This window comes from Mesoplodon densirostris, chromosome 4, assembly GCF_025265405.1.
Source record: "Mesoplodon densirostris isolate mMesDen1 chromosome 4, mMesDen1 primary haplotype, whole genome shotgun sequence".
Taxonomy (NCBI): Eukaryota; Metazoa; Chordata; class Mammalia; order Artiodactyla; family Ziphiidae; genus Mesoplodon; species Mesoplodon densirostris.
In genome coordinates, this window is record NC_082664.1 from 182,220,307 (window position 1) to 182,239,268 (window position 18,962).

General features: G+C 48.5%; 1 protein-coding gene across 10 annotated transcripts in view; it reads right to left on the bottom strand.

Moving 5' to 3' along the window:
* Positions 1-218: 218 nt before the first annotated feature.
* SVIL (supervillin) overlaps positions 219-18,962 on the bottom strand; it is a 243,371-nt gene continuing 224,627 nt past the window's right edge. For all 10 annotated transcript variants that reach the window (XM_060097838.1, XM_060097837.1, XM_060097833.1 and 7 more), the window contains 9 exons: positions 14,270-14,421; positions 11,931-12,036; positions 11,121-11,328; positions 9,598-9,731; positions 6,517-6,672; positions 4,798-4,941; positions 3,346-3,470; positions 1,374-1,529; positions 219-1,278 (listed from right to left, as the gene is read on the bottom strand). In XM_060097838.1, coding sequence (XP_059953821.1) covers positions 1,192-1,278; positions 1,374-1,529; positions 3,346-3,470; positions 4,798-4,941; positions 6,517-6,672; positions 9,598-9,731; positions 11,121-11,328; positions 11,931-12,036; positions 14,270-14,421 — 1,268 coding nt within the window. In that variant the 3' untranslated portion in view covers positions 219-1,191. The remainder of the gene's footprint in view (positions 1,279-1,373; positions 1,530-3,345; positions 3,471-4,797; positions 4,942-6,516; positions 6,673-9,597; positions 9,732-11,120; positions 11,329-11,930; positions 12,037-14,269; positions 14,422-18,962) is intronic.

Genomic DNA, 18,962 nt, shown 5'->3' on the forward strand with positions numbered 1-18,962 from the left:
TGTTCTTCAACATAGGACTTACAACTTATTTTATGGGCCGAATATCTGTCTATTTAGTCTTATAGCCTTGTATTACATCTTGCCCTGAGCTAAATTAAAAGTTACGGCAGTTAATACTGAATCGTGGAATATTGGTACTAGGTTAACATTTACAAAAAAATATTTTTCAGAAAGGAACCATTGTGAACCAATCAATTCATAGTCGTGTTTATTCTGAAGCTTTTATTTTGGAGTCTTCCATCGCCAAATGACACATTTAATTTTTACAACAGGTATTAGAAATTGAGGTTCTTTTTAAAATTTCTACCATTTCAGAGTAAAATTGTAGATAATGTTCCAAACCATCGTCAAAAAATGCAGAGCAAACTTTTCTGTATATAAACTGTACATAATACAAGGCACTATACATTTGGGGGCGATATTAAGGTAGAAAGGTGGATTTGCACAGATTCTTAAGAGCCTGTGCCTGGAAGTATAAATTCTTTGTTCATCTTAGCACCGGAAGCAGCACTCAGAACGAGTCAGACTTAACGCTGAAGGAGATGCCTCTGAACGTGGGTGAAGGTACACATTGGTGGCAGAACTAATTCAACAGAAGCAACTACCTTTTAATATTATTTTGACACCAAAAAAAACCCCTTAAAAGTGAATGAATACATATTGCTTTGTTAAATACATATTTGATTTATACGGTGTTTATATAAATATATATATATTTAGAATCCACAGACTATCAAAATAACACTTTATAAAGGGAACTGCTTAAAAAAAAAATAACAGGCAACGCTTAGCAGGACCAGGAGGGCAGCGCCATGGCCTTCGCTGAGGACCCCCTGCGTGAGCGCGCGTAGGGATGTGGATGCCTTATGAACACCGTCTGCTGAATCATGGAAGGTGCCGTGGCCTTTGCTGAGGGCCCCCTGCGTGAGCGCGCGTAAGGCTGCGGATGCCGTATGAACATCATCTGCTGAATCGTGGAAGGTGTGTTTCCAGAGAGTTTTCTGGAACATTTACAAAATACACAACTCCCAAACAAGCAGGAGAGCTGATCGCTTCAGGTTTCGAAAACGCGGATGAAAACATTTTTTAAAGGACTAGCCATACCCTGCTTCCAAAACAAAAAACCACATCCATTTTCCTGGTCCAACAGTATTGAAAGTGACAACAGAGGTTTCTCCAGCATCTCATGACTCAGAACAGACCTTTTGCTTTCTTCAGGTTCACCTGCTTCCAGGCAGGCAGTGCACTGTATTCGTCTCGGGTCATGTCTAGTGCAAACTGGAAGGAGGGAAAGAAACGCCCTGAGTGAAAGGACCCTCTGACAAGCCACGCATGCTGTGCTCAAATGCTGTCCCACCTGAAGAAGCGCTTACCTCGAAATCCTCGTCAGTGAGATAAATCTCCAGCTTCAGAGGGTCAACTCCCTCGGGCAGGGGCCTGGCTAGGAGGTCGGCCAGTGGATAAATGGTTTTACACAGCTTGGCTAAGACATCCTCCACCAGGGTGATCTGATTTGAAACTTCCGTGTCCTGGAGAAGAGGAGGGGGCAGAGAGGGGGACCTCCGTGTCCCACATCTGAACACGTTTCATCATGTGCCTGAAAATAGGCACCCCTGGCCCATCTGCACTGCAGCCTGGAGACCCCGCTCAGGGAGATGAGGCTCTGAGATGCCATCTCACCCTGCACGGCATTTCAGATACATCAGGAAAAAAGTTTAGGGACTATCACACGAGTGAATTATCCAGAAGGTGATTAAATGTGAAGTTGAAACGCTGGAAGCATGCAAATAATGGAATTTGTTTACAGATATTTAAAAACAGTTAAACTTAAAAGGAATCACCCCCTCCACCCCCTCAGACCCCATCTCTTAATCCTCAATAGAAAAAGGAGGTAAGAAAATGCATCTAGAATATGCTGGGGTGAATTGAGTTCTTTTTTGTTTTTAAACCACTGTGTGCATTTCACCTGAACAGGTTATTCCGGGTGAACAATCTTCCTCTGTTAAACCTGGGACCCCCAGTGGGCTACCTCCTTTGGGTGGAGGTGTGTGTGGGGAATGATGTGAATTCAGCTGCACACAGACCAGGGATCGGGGGCGAGTGGCGGAGGGGACACGTCAGAGATCGGGGCGAGCTTCTCCGAGTGTCCGTGCCTTGGCTAGTTCGCTGGTGAAACGGGGATAAGAAGCAGCTGGGTCTTAGTGGACTGTTGTGAAAATTAAAGGCGAAGCTAAGTGCGGTGTTTGGAGCAGTGCCTGGCACAGAGCGGCTCTTGGTGAATTCTCATCACGACTTGCCCGACGGCGGACTGGCCGATGGCCCGTGGGCTGTACAGGACTCCCCAGAGCCCCCCGGCCAGCCCCCGGGGGTCTTCAGGGCACACGGGACAGTGGCAGTGACTGATGTAATTGAACTTGGACCACAGCAATGGGGCTCGTAACCCCTAGAGCTCTGAGGTGTCCTGGGTCACACGTTCATTCTGGATAGGGCCACCTTGCCATGCCTGTCGGCTCCCAGGCGGCCTGAGCCCCCATCTGTGAAGATCAAGTGCACTGGGCTCCAGGGAGCGAGCTTAGGGTCGCCAGCAGAGGTGAGGCAGCCCCCTCCGTGGTCGAGCAGCAGTGCATTTTTGCTGTTTGTTTAAACTTATCCAGACCTCCTATCAAATACCCCTCCATGTCAGCTCTGCCAGGGAAGCGGCCCTTTTCCCACACAGTGAGAAAATCTGAACGGGACAAACCTGTCTCCCACAACACCAAAGATGCCCTTGGGATTGCTATTGCGAGCAGCATTCAGAGCTCATACACCGAGAAGTTCTACACAGCGGCAGTAAGCTTCCTCTTTCCGTGCAGGTGGAAAGGGTAACGTTCCGGCTCATAACGGGCCGTATGCCTCAGGACGGGCTCACACCACCTCCACTCCGACTCAGCCGAGCAGGGGCTTCCCCATGGGCTTATTTCATGTTGCCTCTGACCCAAGGTTAGGGTCTGAGACCCGGGGCCCTTTTGCAGTGCCTTATATGGACTTGGAGAAGCAACGGATCTTTAGCTGACAGGAGGAAGAGACAGCTGCTTTTATTGATGCGTCGTCTCCAAATTAATTAAATTCACCTTTGCTTTTAAGTGTTGGAACGTAAGCCGTGTGTAGAAGATTACCAAAATATTTCCACTGACTTCTCCTTAGGCTTTTCCTATTCCTGAGCTGATTCTACATAGCCTGGTGAACGTGTTGTAACCAAGGAAACGTGCTCCCACGTGAAAATGCAACTGGCTGCTTCCCCCCAGGTGAAGTCCTCCCACAGTCTGAAAGGCAGGGGCCCCCTCGACGGGGACGGGGTGTGCTCACCATTTCTGTGATTTCTGCAATGTCTTCTCTGTGCTCCCAGCTGGGAAACATGTTGGTGAAGGTCAGGGGCTCCAGCCCGGCGTGGATGAGGTAAGACTTGGGGGGTGGCTTCTTGAGGTTTTTTCCTGCGGTCACACAGAAGGCAGTTGTCACAGACCCAGTGTGGCCCCGATGGCCCTGGCTTTCTCTCATTTCCCCTGTAATTTTTTTCTTGTTTGCAGCTCTTGACTTCAGGGTTAAAATGGAAGTTATGAGTTTGTAGCCCCTCCCCGCCATGATGTTTACAAAAAAATGTTAATTTCGTGCATGTGACTGTGCATGAAATTGCATGGGATCGACCTGACTTTGAACTTCCTGAACCCAACAGAACACTTCTGGGTCCCTGGATGGGAGAAAAGCAAGCCTGTCTCTGGCATCTGGGTGGGACCTTCCCTCCTGGACTCACCTGTGAAGTATTCCTGTGATTGCCTAACCCAGCCTTGAGTTCGGCGTGAATTACCAGCTCATAACAGCATTTTAGAAGCTACTTTAGCTTAAGCATTTGGTGGGAAGTTTATTAAGTTATTTTTTACAAAAGAGCTTTCCAAGAGAAAATCAGCTGTACATATTCAGTAATACTTCTCAATGAAATCTTAAAAATTCAGGTAAGAAATTAATCACTGGCATCTTCGTTTTATATAAAAGACCAGACGTTTCAGGTGGATGGTATAGCAGAAAAGCCACGAATTGACTACAGATCTTTCTTTTTAGGTAAAACACTAAACAGAACAACAGATGACAGAAAGGTTGCCATTGGCCTTCCAGCCCGTTTGGGGTGGTCTCTCCCCTCTGACGGGGGTGACGCTGCGTGTGGACAGTGCGTGGATGGGGCCTGGTGTCCCACAGCATGATTGATCCTGAGTGCAGAAGGGTTTTAACCAGGCCAGGCATCCCACAACTCAGCCGTTAACCTCAAGGGTGACAGGTTATTTGGCCTCATAATATAAAAGAGAAAAATGATACTCACTTTGTTGAAGGGGGGAGGGGGCCATATAGGGGGAGGGGGTTAAAAGGTACAAACTATTAGGTATAAAATCTGCTACCAGGGTATATTGTACAACACGGGGAGTATAGGCCAATATTTTATAATAACTGTAAATGGAGTACAACCTTTAAAAATTGTGAATCACTATATTGTACACCTGTAACATATAATATTCTACATCAACTCTACTTCAATTTAAAAAAGAGAAAAATGAAATCTCATTCATGCTGGCAGCTGAGAATGTACTAATCTCAGAAGTAGTGAGTCTCAAAAAAGTTCAAGGGAAAGCAGTCGGTTTCAGGTCTGTCTGCCGGCTTTATCCAGGCTGCTGGCACCCGTGGAAAGGGAAGTGTGGTCTGGGACTCTGAGCAAGTCTGCAGAGAGCCAGAGGGCGTCCGGATGGAGGGTCCCCCCCGCCGCAGCCTCACCTCGGCAGTACTGCAGCACCGTCTCCATGGCGCTCTTCCGGTCCGAGGCCCAGCGGATGCGGGCGGAGCCAGTGATCTTGTTCTCCACGGGCCACCAGCCCTGCCAGAGGTACACCTCGTGGTGATTGTCAACAAGGAAAAGTGCTGCGAGGGCGGAGCAGACAGTCAGGGGCTCTGCCCCGCACTGAACCGACGCCTCCCTCCCTGCCGCCCCAGTCAGTGCGAGAATCCCCTTGGCAGGTAAACTCAGGGCCACAGGGAGGGTGCCCCTGACGTCTTGGCCCTTTGAACAGTGCATCAGGAGATGCCTCGAGGCAGATGGCGTTGATGAGGTGGGCTCTTTCCTCCCTCTCCCTCCATTCCTTCCCCCTCCTGCAGCCGCCCTCCGGGTCCTGGCCGGTTGAGAAGAGCGGGACAGATGACGCACGTGACCCCCAAGGGGTTGTCAGCACCGCTGATCCCCAAAATGCGTACTGAACATTGGGGAGTACGTCACGCTTGCCCTCAGGTCATCAGTGGTCATGCCCCACGTAGGACTGCTTTGCAGGTAATCTAAGTCCATGGTTCTTTCGGGGAGGAATGGGCTTTGGAAATCAAGTGTTGCTCCCTTTTCTCTTCAGCAGACCGTCAGCCTGACTCTTCCACGTGGTCAAGGGCTCTCACACCCACCAGCCCAGCTTGCCTGAGTCCTTCGCCTGAGTCCTTTCCTAGCCTGCATCTCAGAATTCTGTGATAATCACATGCCTGAAAAGCCCAGTGGAGGCTGAAGACCCAACCTGAGCCTCAGGACGAAGAGGTGGGTAGCAGCCCCTTTTAAGACACTGGCTGATAGTTCCCCAGTATGACCCTGTGACTGTGTGCCCTGTCAAGGTTTTAAGGTGGTGACCAGGGCTGCCAGGGTCCGGGACGTTCCTGGTGCCGCTCCAGGCTCTTGGAATATGAGAGCAGAGATGCGGTGAGGCCAGGGCAGCCGACCTCAGCCTCAACCGCCTGGTCTCTGGTGACTGTGACTGTCCCACGACAAGAGCGCACAGCTTCTGCCTTGAGGTGGCAGTCAAGTGGATGCAGCCCTGACCTTGGAATCAGAAGACACGGGCCTTGGCCCTGCTGTGCAGCATGGCAGACACTGCTCTTGGGCTCACTCCACAGATGCTCCCAACCCCCTGCTCCTCGGACTCTTGCAAGGTTCCCTTGCAGCTGGGGGGTGGCTATGGGACAGAGCTCTGGCCAGGGGGATGTAAACAGAAGTCTGCTGGGGGGCTTCTGGGAAAGCTTTTGCTTTATCTGGTAGGAGAGAGAGAGAGACATGGCCATCATTGCCCTTTTCCCTACTCTGCCTTCTGTTTTGAACAGAAACATGATGGCTGGAGCAGGGGCAGCCACATGGAGACCATGAAGCAGCAAGATGGAGGGAAGGCTGAGAGAACAGCAGAGACTCATGCCTGACACAGTTGCACTCAGCCTATTCTTAACTGACGAATTTGGGTGAGTTGAGTAACTGAGGGTCAGTTTTTTACATTATAATACGTGATTGATGGCAACTTCCTTTGTGGGGGGAGGTGTGAGGATTAAATGAGATAATATAAAGATTAAATGAGATATTAAAAAGTGTACTTGGCAGATTAAAAACTGCTTACTAGATGCAAAAGTAAAAAAAGTCTTTTTGGAAGGCGTGCCTTCTGCTGGCTCAGCACGACTGCCCCCTTCTGTGGGCCATACCTGGCTGCGGGGCGCTGTACAGGTCTTCCTGCAGGAAGGGCATGGAATTGACCACAGAGGGGTCTCGCGCTGGATACATGAACTCCGTGGCTGAGAAATCGCCAGAGGAGCTGCTGAGGATGAACAGGCGGGGTGTGAAGTTAAAATTTCCAGGATCTTTGAAAGAAAAGAGAACAAAAGCTAAAGACAAAATATGCACCAAAGTAAATTCCAGGTGGATTGGAGAATTAATGTTTGTTAGACATGAAATGATCAAAGCATTGTAAAGTGTAAAAAGAGGTGAGATTTATCTGAACTTGGAGGTGGGGAAGGCCTTTTTAATCATAATTACAAAAGAAGTATAATTCAAGGAGAAGAGATCTATGCATTAACAACATAAAAATGAACAATTACATTATACAAAAAGCACCCCCAACCAAACAAAACTAAAAGGCAAGTGACAAAATGGGAAATACGGAAACCTGTTAATATCCTTAGTAGTCTATAAAGGGATATAATAATGAAACAATAAATATCTTAAAAATGTTCTGAAGGCACAAATAAAATATTCACCTAAACGTAAGTACAAATGGCTAAAAAATACATATAGAAAGCATTTAACAGTACTTCTGATTTAAAACATTAAGTTATAACAGTGTTTAGATAGTAATTTCCACCATCAATGTTGGCAAACAGGAAAAAGTAATAAACTGAGTGTATGATTGTGCTGTGAAATGTACATGTCTGTAAATTGCTGGTGAGAGTGGAATTTGGTGCCAGTGTTCTAGGGACACTTGCTGAACTGTAAGGCTTTTATACTAACTTCAACAAAGGAGATCCATGTCTAGGAATTTACCTTAACTAGAAATGAATGCAGATAATTCTTTTGAAAATTATTTGCAACTTTATTATTGTTAGAGAAAAACTGGAAAGAACTCAGCTCTCCAACTATAGGACACAGTCTAAGTAGAGAGTGGCAGATATACTCATGAAATACCTTGCAGCCATTAAAAGTCTAAATATTAAAATAGGATTTGGGAAATTGTTCATAATAAATTAAGGGGAAAAAGCAGGTTGCAAAACTGTATAAAGAATGCTATCCAAATTTTATTTTAAAAAATAAGTATTTATTGCATAAAGAAATGTTAATTCTGGTTCACATCTTTGAAAGACGTGATTATAAGGATCTTATTTTCTTTAATTTCCTTGTATTTCCCATCATCAATATGCAGTACAGTTAACCCTTGAACAAACACAGGTTTGAACTGCACAGGTCCACTTAATACATGGAGATTTTTCAACAAATATATTGGAAAAAATTTTTGGAGATTTGTGACACTGGAAAATAACCTGCAGACAAACCGAATAGCCTAGAAATATTGAAAAAAGTAAGAAAATTTAGGTATGTCATGAATGCATCAAATATATGTAGATACTAGTCTGTCCTTACATAGGCATGAGGTGAGTGATATTTGAAATAAAATGTGTTTGTTTTCTTACTGTTTTAGACCTTCGCTTTCAAAGAATTACATTACCGTACAGTATGCCTCTCTCTCTTATAATTGGGGAAGCTGTGTATCAGCCTATCATCACGGGTAAGTGATTTTTATAAAAATGTAACACTGTTCCCAATACTTTATTATGAATAGGACTGTAACACTGTATGCCATAAACATTTTATAACTGTTCATTAGTGTATAGGCTGGGCTACTGTGAAGCAATTGTATCAGTGACACTAGCCGATTGTAAAGTAATCATATTGCTGCTTCTTCGTTATACCTGTATATATGAATTTCTTTTTCACATTATCTTTTTTTTTTCTGAGTCTATTTGGAAGCTTTATTCTTTTTTTTTAACATCTTTATTGGAGTATAATTGCTTTATAATGGTATGTTAGTTTCTGCTTTATAACAAAGTGAATCAGTTATACATATACATAGAGGGAAGAGATATGGGAACATATGTATATCTTTTCATTTTTGATGTCTAGTGTTAGTAATACGTATAACATCTATAGTGTTTTGTATCATCTAAGAGAATATTGATGTAGGTACTGACAAATGATTCATTTTGTAAACAGATGATGTAAATTTACGGTATCGATAAATACGATACAGTAAATGTAATTTCTCTTCCTTATGACTGTCTTAATAACATCTTGTTTTCTCCAGCGTACTTTATGGTAAGAATTATAGTATTTAATACATAAAACCTACAAACTGTGTTAACTCTTTATGTTCTCGGTAAGGTTCTCGGTCAGCAGTGGGCTATAAGTAGAGAAGTTTGGTGGGGGTTACAAGTTACATGTGGATTTTCGACTGTGTGTGTGTGTGTGTGGGGTTGGCTCTTAACCCCCATGTTGTTCAAGGGTCAACTGTACTTTAGAAACCTACGTAAAAGTTTGTAAAAGCTGAGAGGCAGTATGGTGGTGCGGTCATGAGGACATCCCACTGTTTTCCAACCCGGGCAAGCTGGTTAACCACCCCAGGCCTCAGTTTCCCCATCGGTGACCAAGGCAGCTTGTTGGGTTGTGAGCACTGAGTGAGTGAATGTCCAGCAGGTGTTTAGACAGGGCCTGGCTCGCCTTAACGGCTTAGTAATTGTTAGCTTTTTTCTTACGTTATTCTGCATGTATGTCGATCTGTATTTTGTGTATTTAAAGACAAGACCGACCCACTCTCTCATTTAAACCCCACTATTTCCCTGCACCCTGGATGCCGGCTACACCGAAAGCGTCTTGTTCCAGAGCTTCACGCTGTGCTCAGCTCCTTTCCTGGAATGCTCCCCCCTCCTTCACTTCTCTCCAAGCCACACCTACACCTCCAAGGCTCTGGTAAGTGCTGTCTTCCATGGAGTCCTGTGTGATATTTTCCTGGAGGAAGAAATCTTTCTTTTAACTCTCCACCTCTGTCACCTGTACCTCTTTTCTGACACACAGAGCTTTTCCTTGGCATCATGATCAGTCATACACGTTATTTAGCCTCCTTGTCGTCTTGTTGGCCCCAGAGCAGTCGGCCTGGGTGTAGCTCCTGGTGTGCTGTACGGGGCACGTGTGCGTAAACGCGCACTGAGTGAGCTGGTGCTCCAGGCGCCGGGGCTTACCTTGGAGCATGCAGTCGTAGGCCTTCCGGTCTCTCCTCCCCAGAGCATCCCAGAATCCCAGGGGCTCCGATCCTTCGTCACACTCGTGAATTGTCACTTTGCTGCTACTGTGCAGCCCGGCCTCCAGGGGACATCTGCACAGAGAGAGTCTGAGAGTTTTGATCAGGCCCAGAGGTGAGGGCAGCACAAAATTAGATCCCCACTAGATCTACAGCTCGGTTCACCAGCTCGCGCCTACTTTCTAACTAGAACAATTCTTGTAATGAATGAAAACACGCTCTGTAGTACCTGAGTGTGTGCAGCAGGGAGGGGTTGGCTGGGCCCTTAGAGAGGAACGCTGGGCCACAGAGAAGCCGCGATGAAAACAGTGTTTTTCTGTGGCATGTGCATACTTACCGTTCCTCGTCCCAGGGCTGGGTGTGTCCCCTCGCACGGCCCTGGTCCCTAGATCTGTGCGTGACTTCAGGCAGTCGCTCATAAGGTTTGTTAAATGAGGGGATAAGTTATTCATCTTGTTTTTTCTCAGGGGTCCAGGAATCTGATGGGCCTCAGTGCCATGTGAGACCTGAATGAACCCTGTCTATCATCTAGCTTCCTGGCCCTCAGAATGATGTCTGGAGAGGAAGCATCTTGCTTCACAGCTGTCCACCAACTGAAAGGTCTCTCCCCTCCCACTCTCCACGTGCGCTGGGTCACGTGCACGCCTCGGGGAAGCAGACCCTGACCGCATCGCTTTGGTGCCCAGAGAATGAATTTTACCAGATGGCACCTGGTGGGATGTGGCCCCGGGAGACTCTTCATTTCCACTGTACAGATGTCACCAAGGTCCTCCCAGGTCTCAGCTCGAGGAGGCACTGGGCTCTTTGGCTGCCCGAGATGCCCGTGCTGCCCGGGATGCACAGAGGCACCTGGGCAGGTGGCGGGCGGCACAGCTTCTTCTGGGCTCTCCCCGCCTGCCCCTCCCCAGGGTGGGTCCTCACCTAGCGCTGTCACGGTGCGCTGTCTCTGGGTCGTGGGCACCTGTGGGTGCCTGCCTGGGAAAGGAAGGGACCCCAGCACTTGGGCAGCTGCCTCGGACGCTGGGAAACACACTTGTCCCCGAAGGAGGGGGCGTTCCTCAGTCTGACACGGTGGGTGGTCTCCCAACTCTCTTTGGCTAAATGCCCTAAACCTTCCACTGCTCTGATACAACCAAGCCCCCTAAATGATATTTGAAATTTGCTCTCTTTAAATAACCAAGGACTCCAGGTTGACAATTCAAAAGCCAAATCACACCTTCAAAGAAGCTGCTGGGAGTCCTGTGCCTTTTACGGAGGCAGGTAAGTCCTCGGGAAGCCCTCACGGGGGAGGTCTGGGCTGGACACGTGTCACATGAACTTGGACCTTCAGGGCCTCTGGCCACGTGGGGCTCAACTTCCCACGTTGAGTCACTCTGGGCACACGGGGCGTCCACGGGGGCCTTAGGATCCTTCGCCTGCACCCGGGAAGCCCTCGGGAGAGGCGCTCACACACACAGCACTCACTGTTCCTTGATTTTGTTGGCCGCGGTCCTTCCGACCTCCTTCGTGTGGGCCTGGGCTTTGCATCCGTGCCACAGGTAGATGAGGGCTCTGTGGACGTTGAGGACGACCATGGACGCCCTGGATCTCAGGCTGCTGCAGTGACAGGCCACCTCCAGCAAGTTCCCTTCCACGGGCACTTCTCCGCGCACACAGTACAGCCTCCACTCGCCTGCAGGGGGCACCAGTGCCAGGGTCAGGACATGGCTGCGGGGGGGGGGCGGGGCCTGCAGGGCAGCCCACGCCCCGCCCCCTTCCTGTGTCTGGAGGGGCAGGTGGAGGCGAGGCCAGGCTGCGGTCTTGCTGAGTCCCAGAAAGCCAGTCTTGTCGGAGTTGGTTAGAAGCAGGCCGCCCAAAGCGCACGATGCAGAAAAACCCGTTTTACATTATTTACAAAGACCTAGGTAAGTCATAACAGGCCTATTTTTTTAAGAGGCTCTAAAACTATGATTTTTTTTTTTTTGGATGCTGGTCAACAAAAATCTCATAATTTAGAGGAGAAGATGACTGATTTTTTTTCCCCCTCCAGGATCCAGTTTAAGGTCAAGTCATCTTGGGGCCTCCTTTATGCAAAGCTGCTTTCTGAAGGCAACTCCACGGAAGGAAGCGGGTGGGGAGGCACCCAGAAAGCTGACTTGTAAGGCGGACGTCAGGAGGCCTTCGCTGGTCAGGCCGCAGCCACACGAAGAGAGTTACTCTAAAGCCCCACGCCTATAAAAATACCTTCCCGGAGAGGAAGAACAGAATCGAATTCCAACAGCAGAAGTGACTCACTTTGTGCGTTTTCTTCCTCCTCCTCCCGTCTCCCGGAGTGGACCACCATCCCCCCCTGGAAACACTGCAGAAAACAGGGGGGCTCCTTGCCCTGCAGGACCTGGACCTTCCGATTTAAACACATTACAGTGAGTCACGTGTCCCGGTTTTGCAGAGTCATAAAAATAACACATGCCTGTTGTCGAAAATCTGAAAAATACTGAGAAGTACAAATAAAAGCCACTGATAATACTGTAATTTATAGAGAACACTATTACAGTTCTGGCGTATAGCCTTCCTATAATACAAAGTATTTTTCAGGTATACATTTTTCCCAAATAGGATTGCTGTTTTTTATGTTGCTTTTATCCCCGGGTTTTCTTCAACTGACGTTTTTCTGTCGTCACATAAGATTCTTAACATGAATTTTGATATTTTAATGGTAGCGTTCCACGGTACGGATATAACATGATTAGTTTAAACATGTTTTTAATAAAGAAAACCTCTCAGCAGTGAGAATGACTAATCACCGACTTAGTGATTCTGGGGAAAAGAACTGTCTCTTGCAGGCTCTGGTCCGCTCACAGGGCCTGTCACTCAGCGGCGCCTCTGTCAGCACAACAGTTACGTGTCAGCGTGAGGTGCAGCAGAGTAACAGGAGCGGACGTAGGGCTGCGTCGACTGACTCTCACTTTGCCAAGATACCTCCCCTTAAACAAGGAAATGTTCACTGAGCCTGGCCATCGGGGAGCACTGAAAGGTAGGACACATTTCTCACCATGACTTAACTTAGCAATCTCAGGGCCCATTCTGTGTCATTAAGAGCCATTCTGTGGCCGTGTTTTCTATTTCTGCAGTGATTTTCCATCCGTTGGATTGATAAAAAAATTAAATGCTCCAATTAGATTAAGACTCAAAACTCTAAGGATGATTTTGAAGGCATGATAAAACATATTCGTTCACAGCCTTTACGAGAAAAAAAACAACAGTTGAAATGATCCACTCTGAGGAATAAATTAACAACTGTTTGTCCCTGAAAGCTATTTGGAAAGTATCGTCCATCGTAGAACATCTGCATTTAAACACTTTTTAGGGAAGAGGATTGGTTCATAGGAGCCTGGAAGGCTGCGTGATGTGGATCTATTTCTGGAGAAAAGTCCTCTCTCTCCTGATGTTATTCTTAACTATTCATCCAAGATAGTAAAAGGATCTGCACAGGGTGTTATGGTCCCCAAACCCCAGAGTTAACTCTTAATTACTGGTAATAAAGGAAGGGACAATACGTTAAAAAGAAATGCTTTCAAAACCTTGACTTTGGGTAGTGGTACCTGCCAGGCATCATGCAGGCCCAGGGGTTATAACAGTGGGTAAGACCAGGACAGACATAGTCTCTTTCATGCTTACAGGGAAGACACAGAATAAATAAGTAAACAAAATGAATGTTGTTTTACGTAGGGGTAAAGCACTATGAAAAAGCAGAGCAAAGGGACAGAGAAGGACAGGAAAATGGGGAGGGATGTGGATAAAACACGGAGGCGACATTCAAACAGAAACCCGAATCATGTAAGGTTTCAGGGGGAGTGTTCCAGGCCGGGGAATCAGTGCAAAGGCCCTGGGGTGGGGGGTGGGGTGGAAAGAGGTGCGTCTAGGAACTGCAAGGAGGTGGGAGTGGCCTGACCAGGTGCAAGAAGAGGGAGGTTGGAGGGGGGTGCAGGGCTGACCCTCGGGAGACCCTCAGGTGGTAGTCCAAGTGTGATGGAGAACGAGGGGCACCATCTGACGTGTCGTAGAAAAATCACTCAGGCTGCTGTGAGGAACACAGGTGATGGGCAGACCCAATGTTTACATCAGTCGCTGACATCTCCTTAGGATGGGTTTGTGTAAGTGGAATCACTGATCAAAGTGTATGAGCATCTTAAGGTTCCTAAGCCATGGTTGCTTTCAGGATGGGTATTTCAGTTTACACTTCTCAGTGGAAGCAGGCACGGGTACCCATCCTACTGAATCCCTGCCAGCCCTGGATCTACTCTTTTAAAACTCTCTGCCATTTGAGGAGTGGAAAATGGCATCTCTTTAATTCCCTGATGATCAGTCAAGTGGAAACTTAAAAAACCACCCATGGGCTCTCTGCACTTGTTTTGTGGATTTACTATTTGCTTTAAGGTCATATTACGAGAGGTCTGCCTTCCTGGTGAAGAGGTGGGGAGATGAGGCACAGCCTGACATCTGGAGAAGCCGGACCAGGACTAAAGGGGCTTTGGACGATACTGTCTTTGTGTTTAGGGGACCAGGCCACACACCCTCTGGCTCCCGGCAAGGCCAGCTCCCTCGTTTCCGGCGCATCTGCCTCCAGGACTTACCTGGGCGCCCCTTTCCTCGTCCAGCTGCACCGTCATCAGAGCCGACGTGCCCTTCTCACTCACAGTCGCCTGCCGGCCTTGCCAGAAGAAGTAGACGCGCTTCTCTTTGCCGGCCGCCCTGACCGGGTGCTCGGCCTTCTGGCGACTTCCCACTGCGGACACACAGAAAGGCAGAGCACGGGGTGAGCAGCAGACGAAGCCCAGGAAGAGCCAGTGCCAGCCCAGGCCTCCAGGCCCCGTGAGGACAAACAGTAAGGGAGCGGCTCTGGGGCGCCGCGCTGGGGAGACATCATTCACAGCAGGAGGGAACATCAATCATGGCTTCAGAGGAGAGAGAAACCACCTTTCTTCTAGCTAACGGATCCTGAGCCTCCAAACTGGAGAAAAATGATCTGCAGGGTCCTCCTGATACCCTAAGACAAACACCTGTCATCCTGGGGGAGATGACAGAGAAAAGTGGGGACGCCAGAGCAGGGCCAAGGGCTCCCGAAGACACAAACGCATTTTCCACATTACGCCATCCTTTGGCAGAAGGTGAGCTGGGGGAGAAAAGACACTGCAAACGACCGCTGGGCCAGCTTTCAGCACGAAGGAAAAAATGTAGTCTGCTAAGACTATTCAAGTAAAAAAAACCGCTGTGAAGTCTCCAAGTTGTGTCAGAAAAGGGAGAGAGAAATTGCTGACCTGTGGCTTTCACAAAATAATCTGGGATTTAAATGATACCGGCCACCAGGGCTGTAGCCAGGATTAAGGGCTGCTTATCCTCACTGTCTGGGACCTCGCGGGCACTGGACAGATGTCAGCAGCGCACAGAACACAGACCCCACTGAAGGGCAATCACGGACAGTTCTCTGGGCAAGTGGTCGTTTCAGATGGTACCTCAGACCCCAAACTGCAACCTTCAGGAAGAGATCTCTCCCCAGATTTCTCTCATTTCTCCATTCAGCAGATATTTACTGAGCACCTACTATGTGCCAGGGACTCTTTAGGATACTGGGGCTATGGCGCTGAGCAAGGCAGCTTCAGAGGGTGGGAAGTGCTGTGAGGAAAAGACAGGATGTGAAATGGGGCAGGGGAGAGCTGCTGCGAGTGCCTGGTGGGGGAAGACCTTTCCGAGGAGGTGCGCGACCAGAGGCCTGAGTGACAGGGACCACGGGGCAGAGACTTCTGGGCCGAGTGGCGTCCGGAGACTAAGTTCTCGAGTCAGATGCCCGGGTGGCCCCAGGTGGGGTCAACCCAGGGAGGATGCAGGTGGCTGTGGTACCCACGCGTGTGAGCAATCAAAAATAATAACTGGGGCTTCGCTAGTGGTACAGTGGTTAAGAATCTGCCTGCCAATGCAGGGGACATGGGTTTGAGCCCTGGTGCAGGAAGATACCACATGCCAAGGAGCAACAAAGCCTGTGCACCACAACTACTGAGCCTGCATTCTAGAGCCCATGAGCCACAACTACTGAGCCCACGTGCCACAACTACTGAGCCCACATGCCACAACTACTGAGCCTGTGCTCTAGAGCCCACGAGCCACATCTTCTGAGCCTGTGCTGTAGAGCCCTGAGCCACAACTACTGAGCCCACATGCCACAACTACTGAGCCTGTGCTCTAGAGCCCACGAGCCACAACTACTGAGCCCATGTGCCACAACTACTGAGCCTATGCTCTAGAGCCCGCGAGCCACAACTACTGAGCCCACGCGCCTTGAGCCTGTGCTCCGCAACAAGAGAAGCCACCGCAGTGAGAATCCTGCACACCACAATGAAGAGTAGCCTCCGCTCACCGCAACTAGAGAAAGCCTGCGCGCAGCAATGAAGATCCAACGCAGCCAAAAATAAATAAAATTAATTTTTAAAAAAAAGAACTGGATCCCCTGGTTCTATACAATCTCAGTCCTCCTCAGCTCCAGTCCCACCGACAAAGTCACAGCTGTCTTGAGGTTTGAAGGTAAGAAGAAAGCTCATTGTTTTCAAGTTCTTAAGAGGTCAGGGGCCATACTTATGTGATTTTTTTGGCGGGGGGGGGGGGGCTTTATCAAAGTCCTCTAGAACAATTTTCATAAATGATTATGAGAATTCTTAAAGGATTCTGACCAAGCTCAGCCCTTAGTGCCTTCTACTGTGAACCTGAAATGGTCAAGTTTGTGTAGTTTGAAGTGGGCAAAGTGAATGGGAACCATCCGTGAATAGATGATACATGTCCACTGTTAATCTGGAACCCACTCCATTGAAATTTCCGCTAATTTAGGTAGGAACAAACGTTTACCTTTGATTAGCAATCCCACGCTCTTCAAAGTAGTGAAACTTAGTCATGTCAACTAGATTACCGGGGAGAGACATGCATAAAACAGATCACAGCAGCTGGCACGTATCTTGGAATTGGGTAGCACTTTGTGTAAATACACGTTCACGCTTTAATAACCAACCAATGTTTTACATCCTAACATTCAAAAATGGGCTTGTGTGTATATACCTAAAATAGGATATTTCCTTAAAAATATCCCATAAAAGTTTTCATGAATTTTCCTTGCAGTTTTCTTCGGCATACCCCAAATTTAATCCTATGTACAACTTACTTTTTGACTCATTTCGTTAGTTTTAATTTTAGCAAATTAAAGGCTAAGCTATATAGTAACAGCTGCTGGGCTATCATCTTTGCGGCCTTGACTCGAGGCCGAATTGAGCGTGTCGCTGCATCCCGCCGTCCACCCTGCTTTCAGGAGGAAGAGTTCACTGCCAGCAGGCGCGTTTACGAAGTAACAGAAAACCGAGGTATAAAGAGCGAGTTGCTCATCGCGCGGTCTTGTAGCCGGACCCCATTTACCGCCCCCTACTACAGGAACTTGGCCCCTGGATGGCACTCCAGCGTGGCCTGATGCAGTGTCCCTGGGTGCCCAGAGCTGCCTATCTCTCCTGACCCTGGGGGGGACACAAGTCACACCCTGCAGCACCTGAGGCAGCCTCTGGGACACTGACCACCAGGGCCTCTGGGCTCCCTAGTCTCGGGGCCACAGTTCACTTCCCAAGGAGCAGGCTGCCCGGCATCTGCCAAGCGGGTGACTGTGCTGTGTCTCCCGGGACTGCTGTCTGCTGGGCCCGCCCCAGAGGGGCCCTGGGCTTAGCCCCGCTGGCAGGTGCGGCCCCTGTGGGGTCTGAGCAGCGTGAGGGCTGGACCAGCTGACACCGCGGGGCCGGGGCTTCCGTGACGACCACGGGCAGCTGTGGATGCCATCGGGCTGTGCTTTTCTGCCCCCCGAGGGACGGCCTGGAATCTGAGCGCTGCCTGGCCTCACTTAATCCTCCGCAGCTGGGCTTGATCAAAGCTGTCACTTTGCCCATTACGGTGCTGCTGGATGGGGCCGTGACATGTACCTTGTGTTCACCGGGGAGAAATACAGCAAGCATTTACCTGGGTCAAACCAGCGTTTCGGGTCTCCAAGTATATAGTCAAGGAAGACCTCAGAAACCTGAGTCTGTTTTTAAACTTCATTCAGTTTCATATTGTTTTAGTCATCCTTTCACTGACCATTACTTCTTGTTTTATATCTAACAGCTGAGGTAAGGAAACAACTGAATTTCCAACTGTAGTGCCCAGTCTGGTTTTGTAAAACACCAAGTCCCTTCACTTCCTGTATCTTAAAGATGAGAACGATGGGTGCAGGTCCATGACACCAAAGGTCAGTAGATCTTTCCCCACTAAATTCTCTCTGTCTTTATTGCCAAGCAGCACAGCTTAGTATTCAGCTTGCCAAGTCTGCACACACTCAGCAGCCTAAACCCACAATAGAGGCCCTTTGAGAACTGCTGTTGCACTGCTGTTGCTCGGGGTGGATCCATGTTATCTGTCTGATCTTCAAGTTCAATGCAGGAACTATGCTTTGGCTGCTGAGAACGTCAGCGATGATGATCTCCTGTACCCTCACGTAAGTAAGCGGTCGGCTGTGCGCTAACCGTCACGCACCAGATCCTAGGACCCTGCGAGCTGCGTATTAGAAGCTCTGTTTTCCAAGTGAGAAAACCGAGGCTCAAACAGGTTAAGTAACTTCCCCAAGTTACACAGCTGGCATGTGGGGCCTGGGAGAAGACTGAGACCCAGGCTATAAGGCCTCCTTGGGTTAAAAAAAAGGGGCTTTTAGTGTCCAGCCCTGTTCTCTCCTAGCCATGTGACTTCAGGGGGCGTTCCTTAATCTCGGTGTTGTGTTCCTCATCTGAGAAGTTAGTGAAAGGACAGAACACATCCCATGGAGCCTCCGTGAGGTACTCACCTAGCGCAGCTGGTGAAGCCCAGAGCGGTGCCTCTAGGCCCGCGGTCCTCCTCCCCACCTGCGATGCCTGCCCATCGGCCACTGGGCTTTCCCACAGCCGCCAGATCCTATTCAGGGAACGGAGCTCTCCTACCCCAGCAGGAGGCAAGCACCTCTTCCATACTTGCCCCCCGTCATTTATACCATATGCTTCCGGAAGGCAGGGCCAGGGATATTTAATGACACCCGAAAGAAGTGTCTTATTCCTTAAACATAAGACATGACATCATAAAACTCCTAGAAGAGAATACAGGCAAAACATTTTCTGGCAAAAATCGTACCCATGTTTTCTTAGGTCAGTCTCCCAAGGCAATAGAAATAAAAGCAAAAATAAACAAATGGGAACTAATCAGACTTACAAGCTTTTGCGCAGCAAAGGAAACCATCAACAAAAC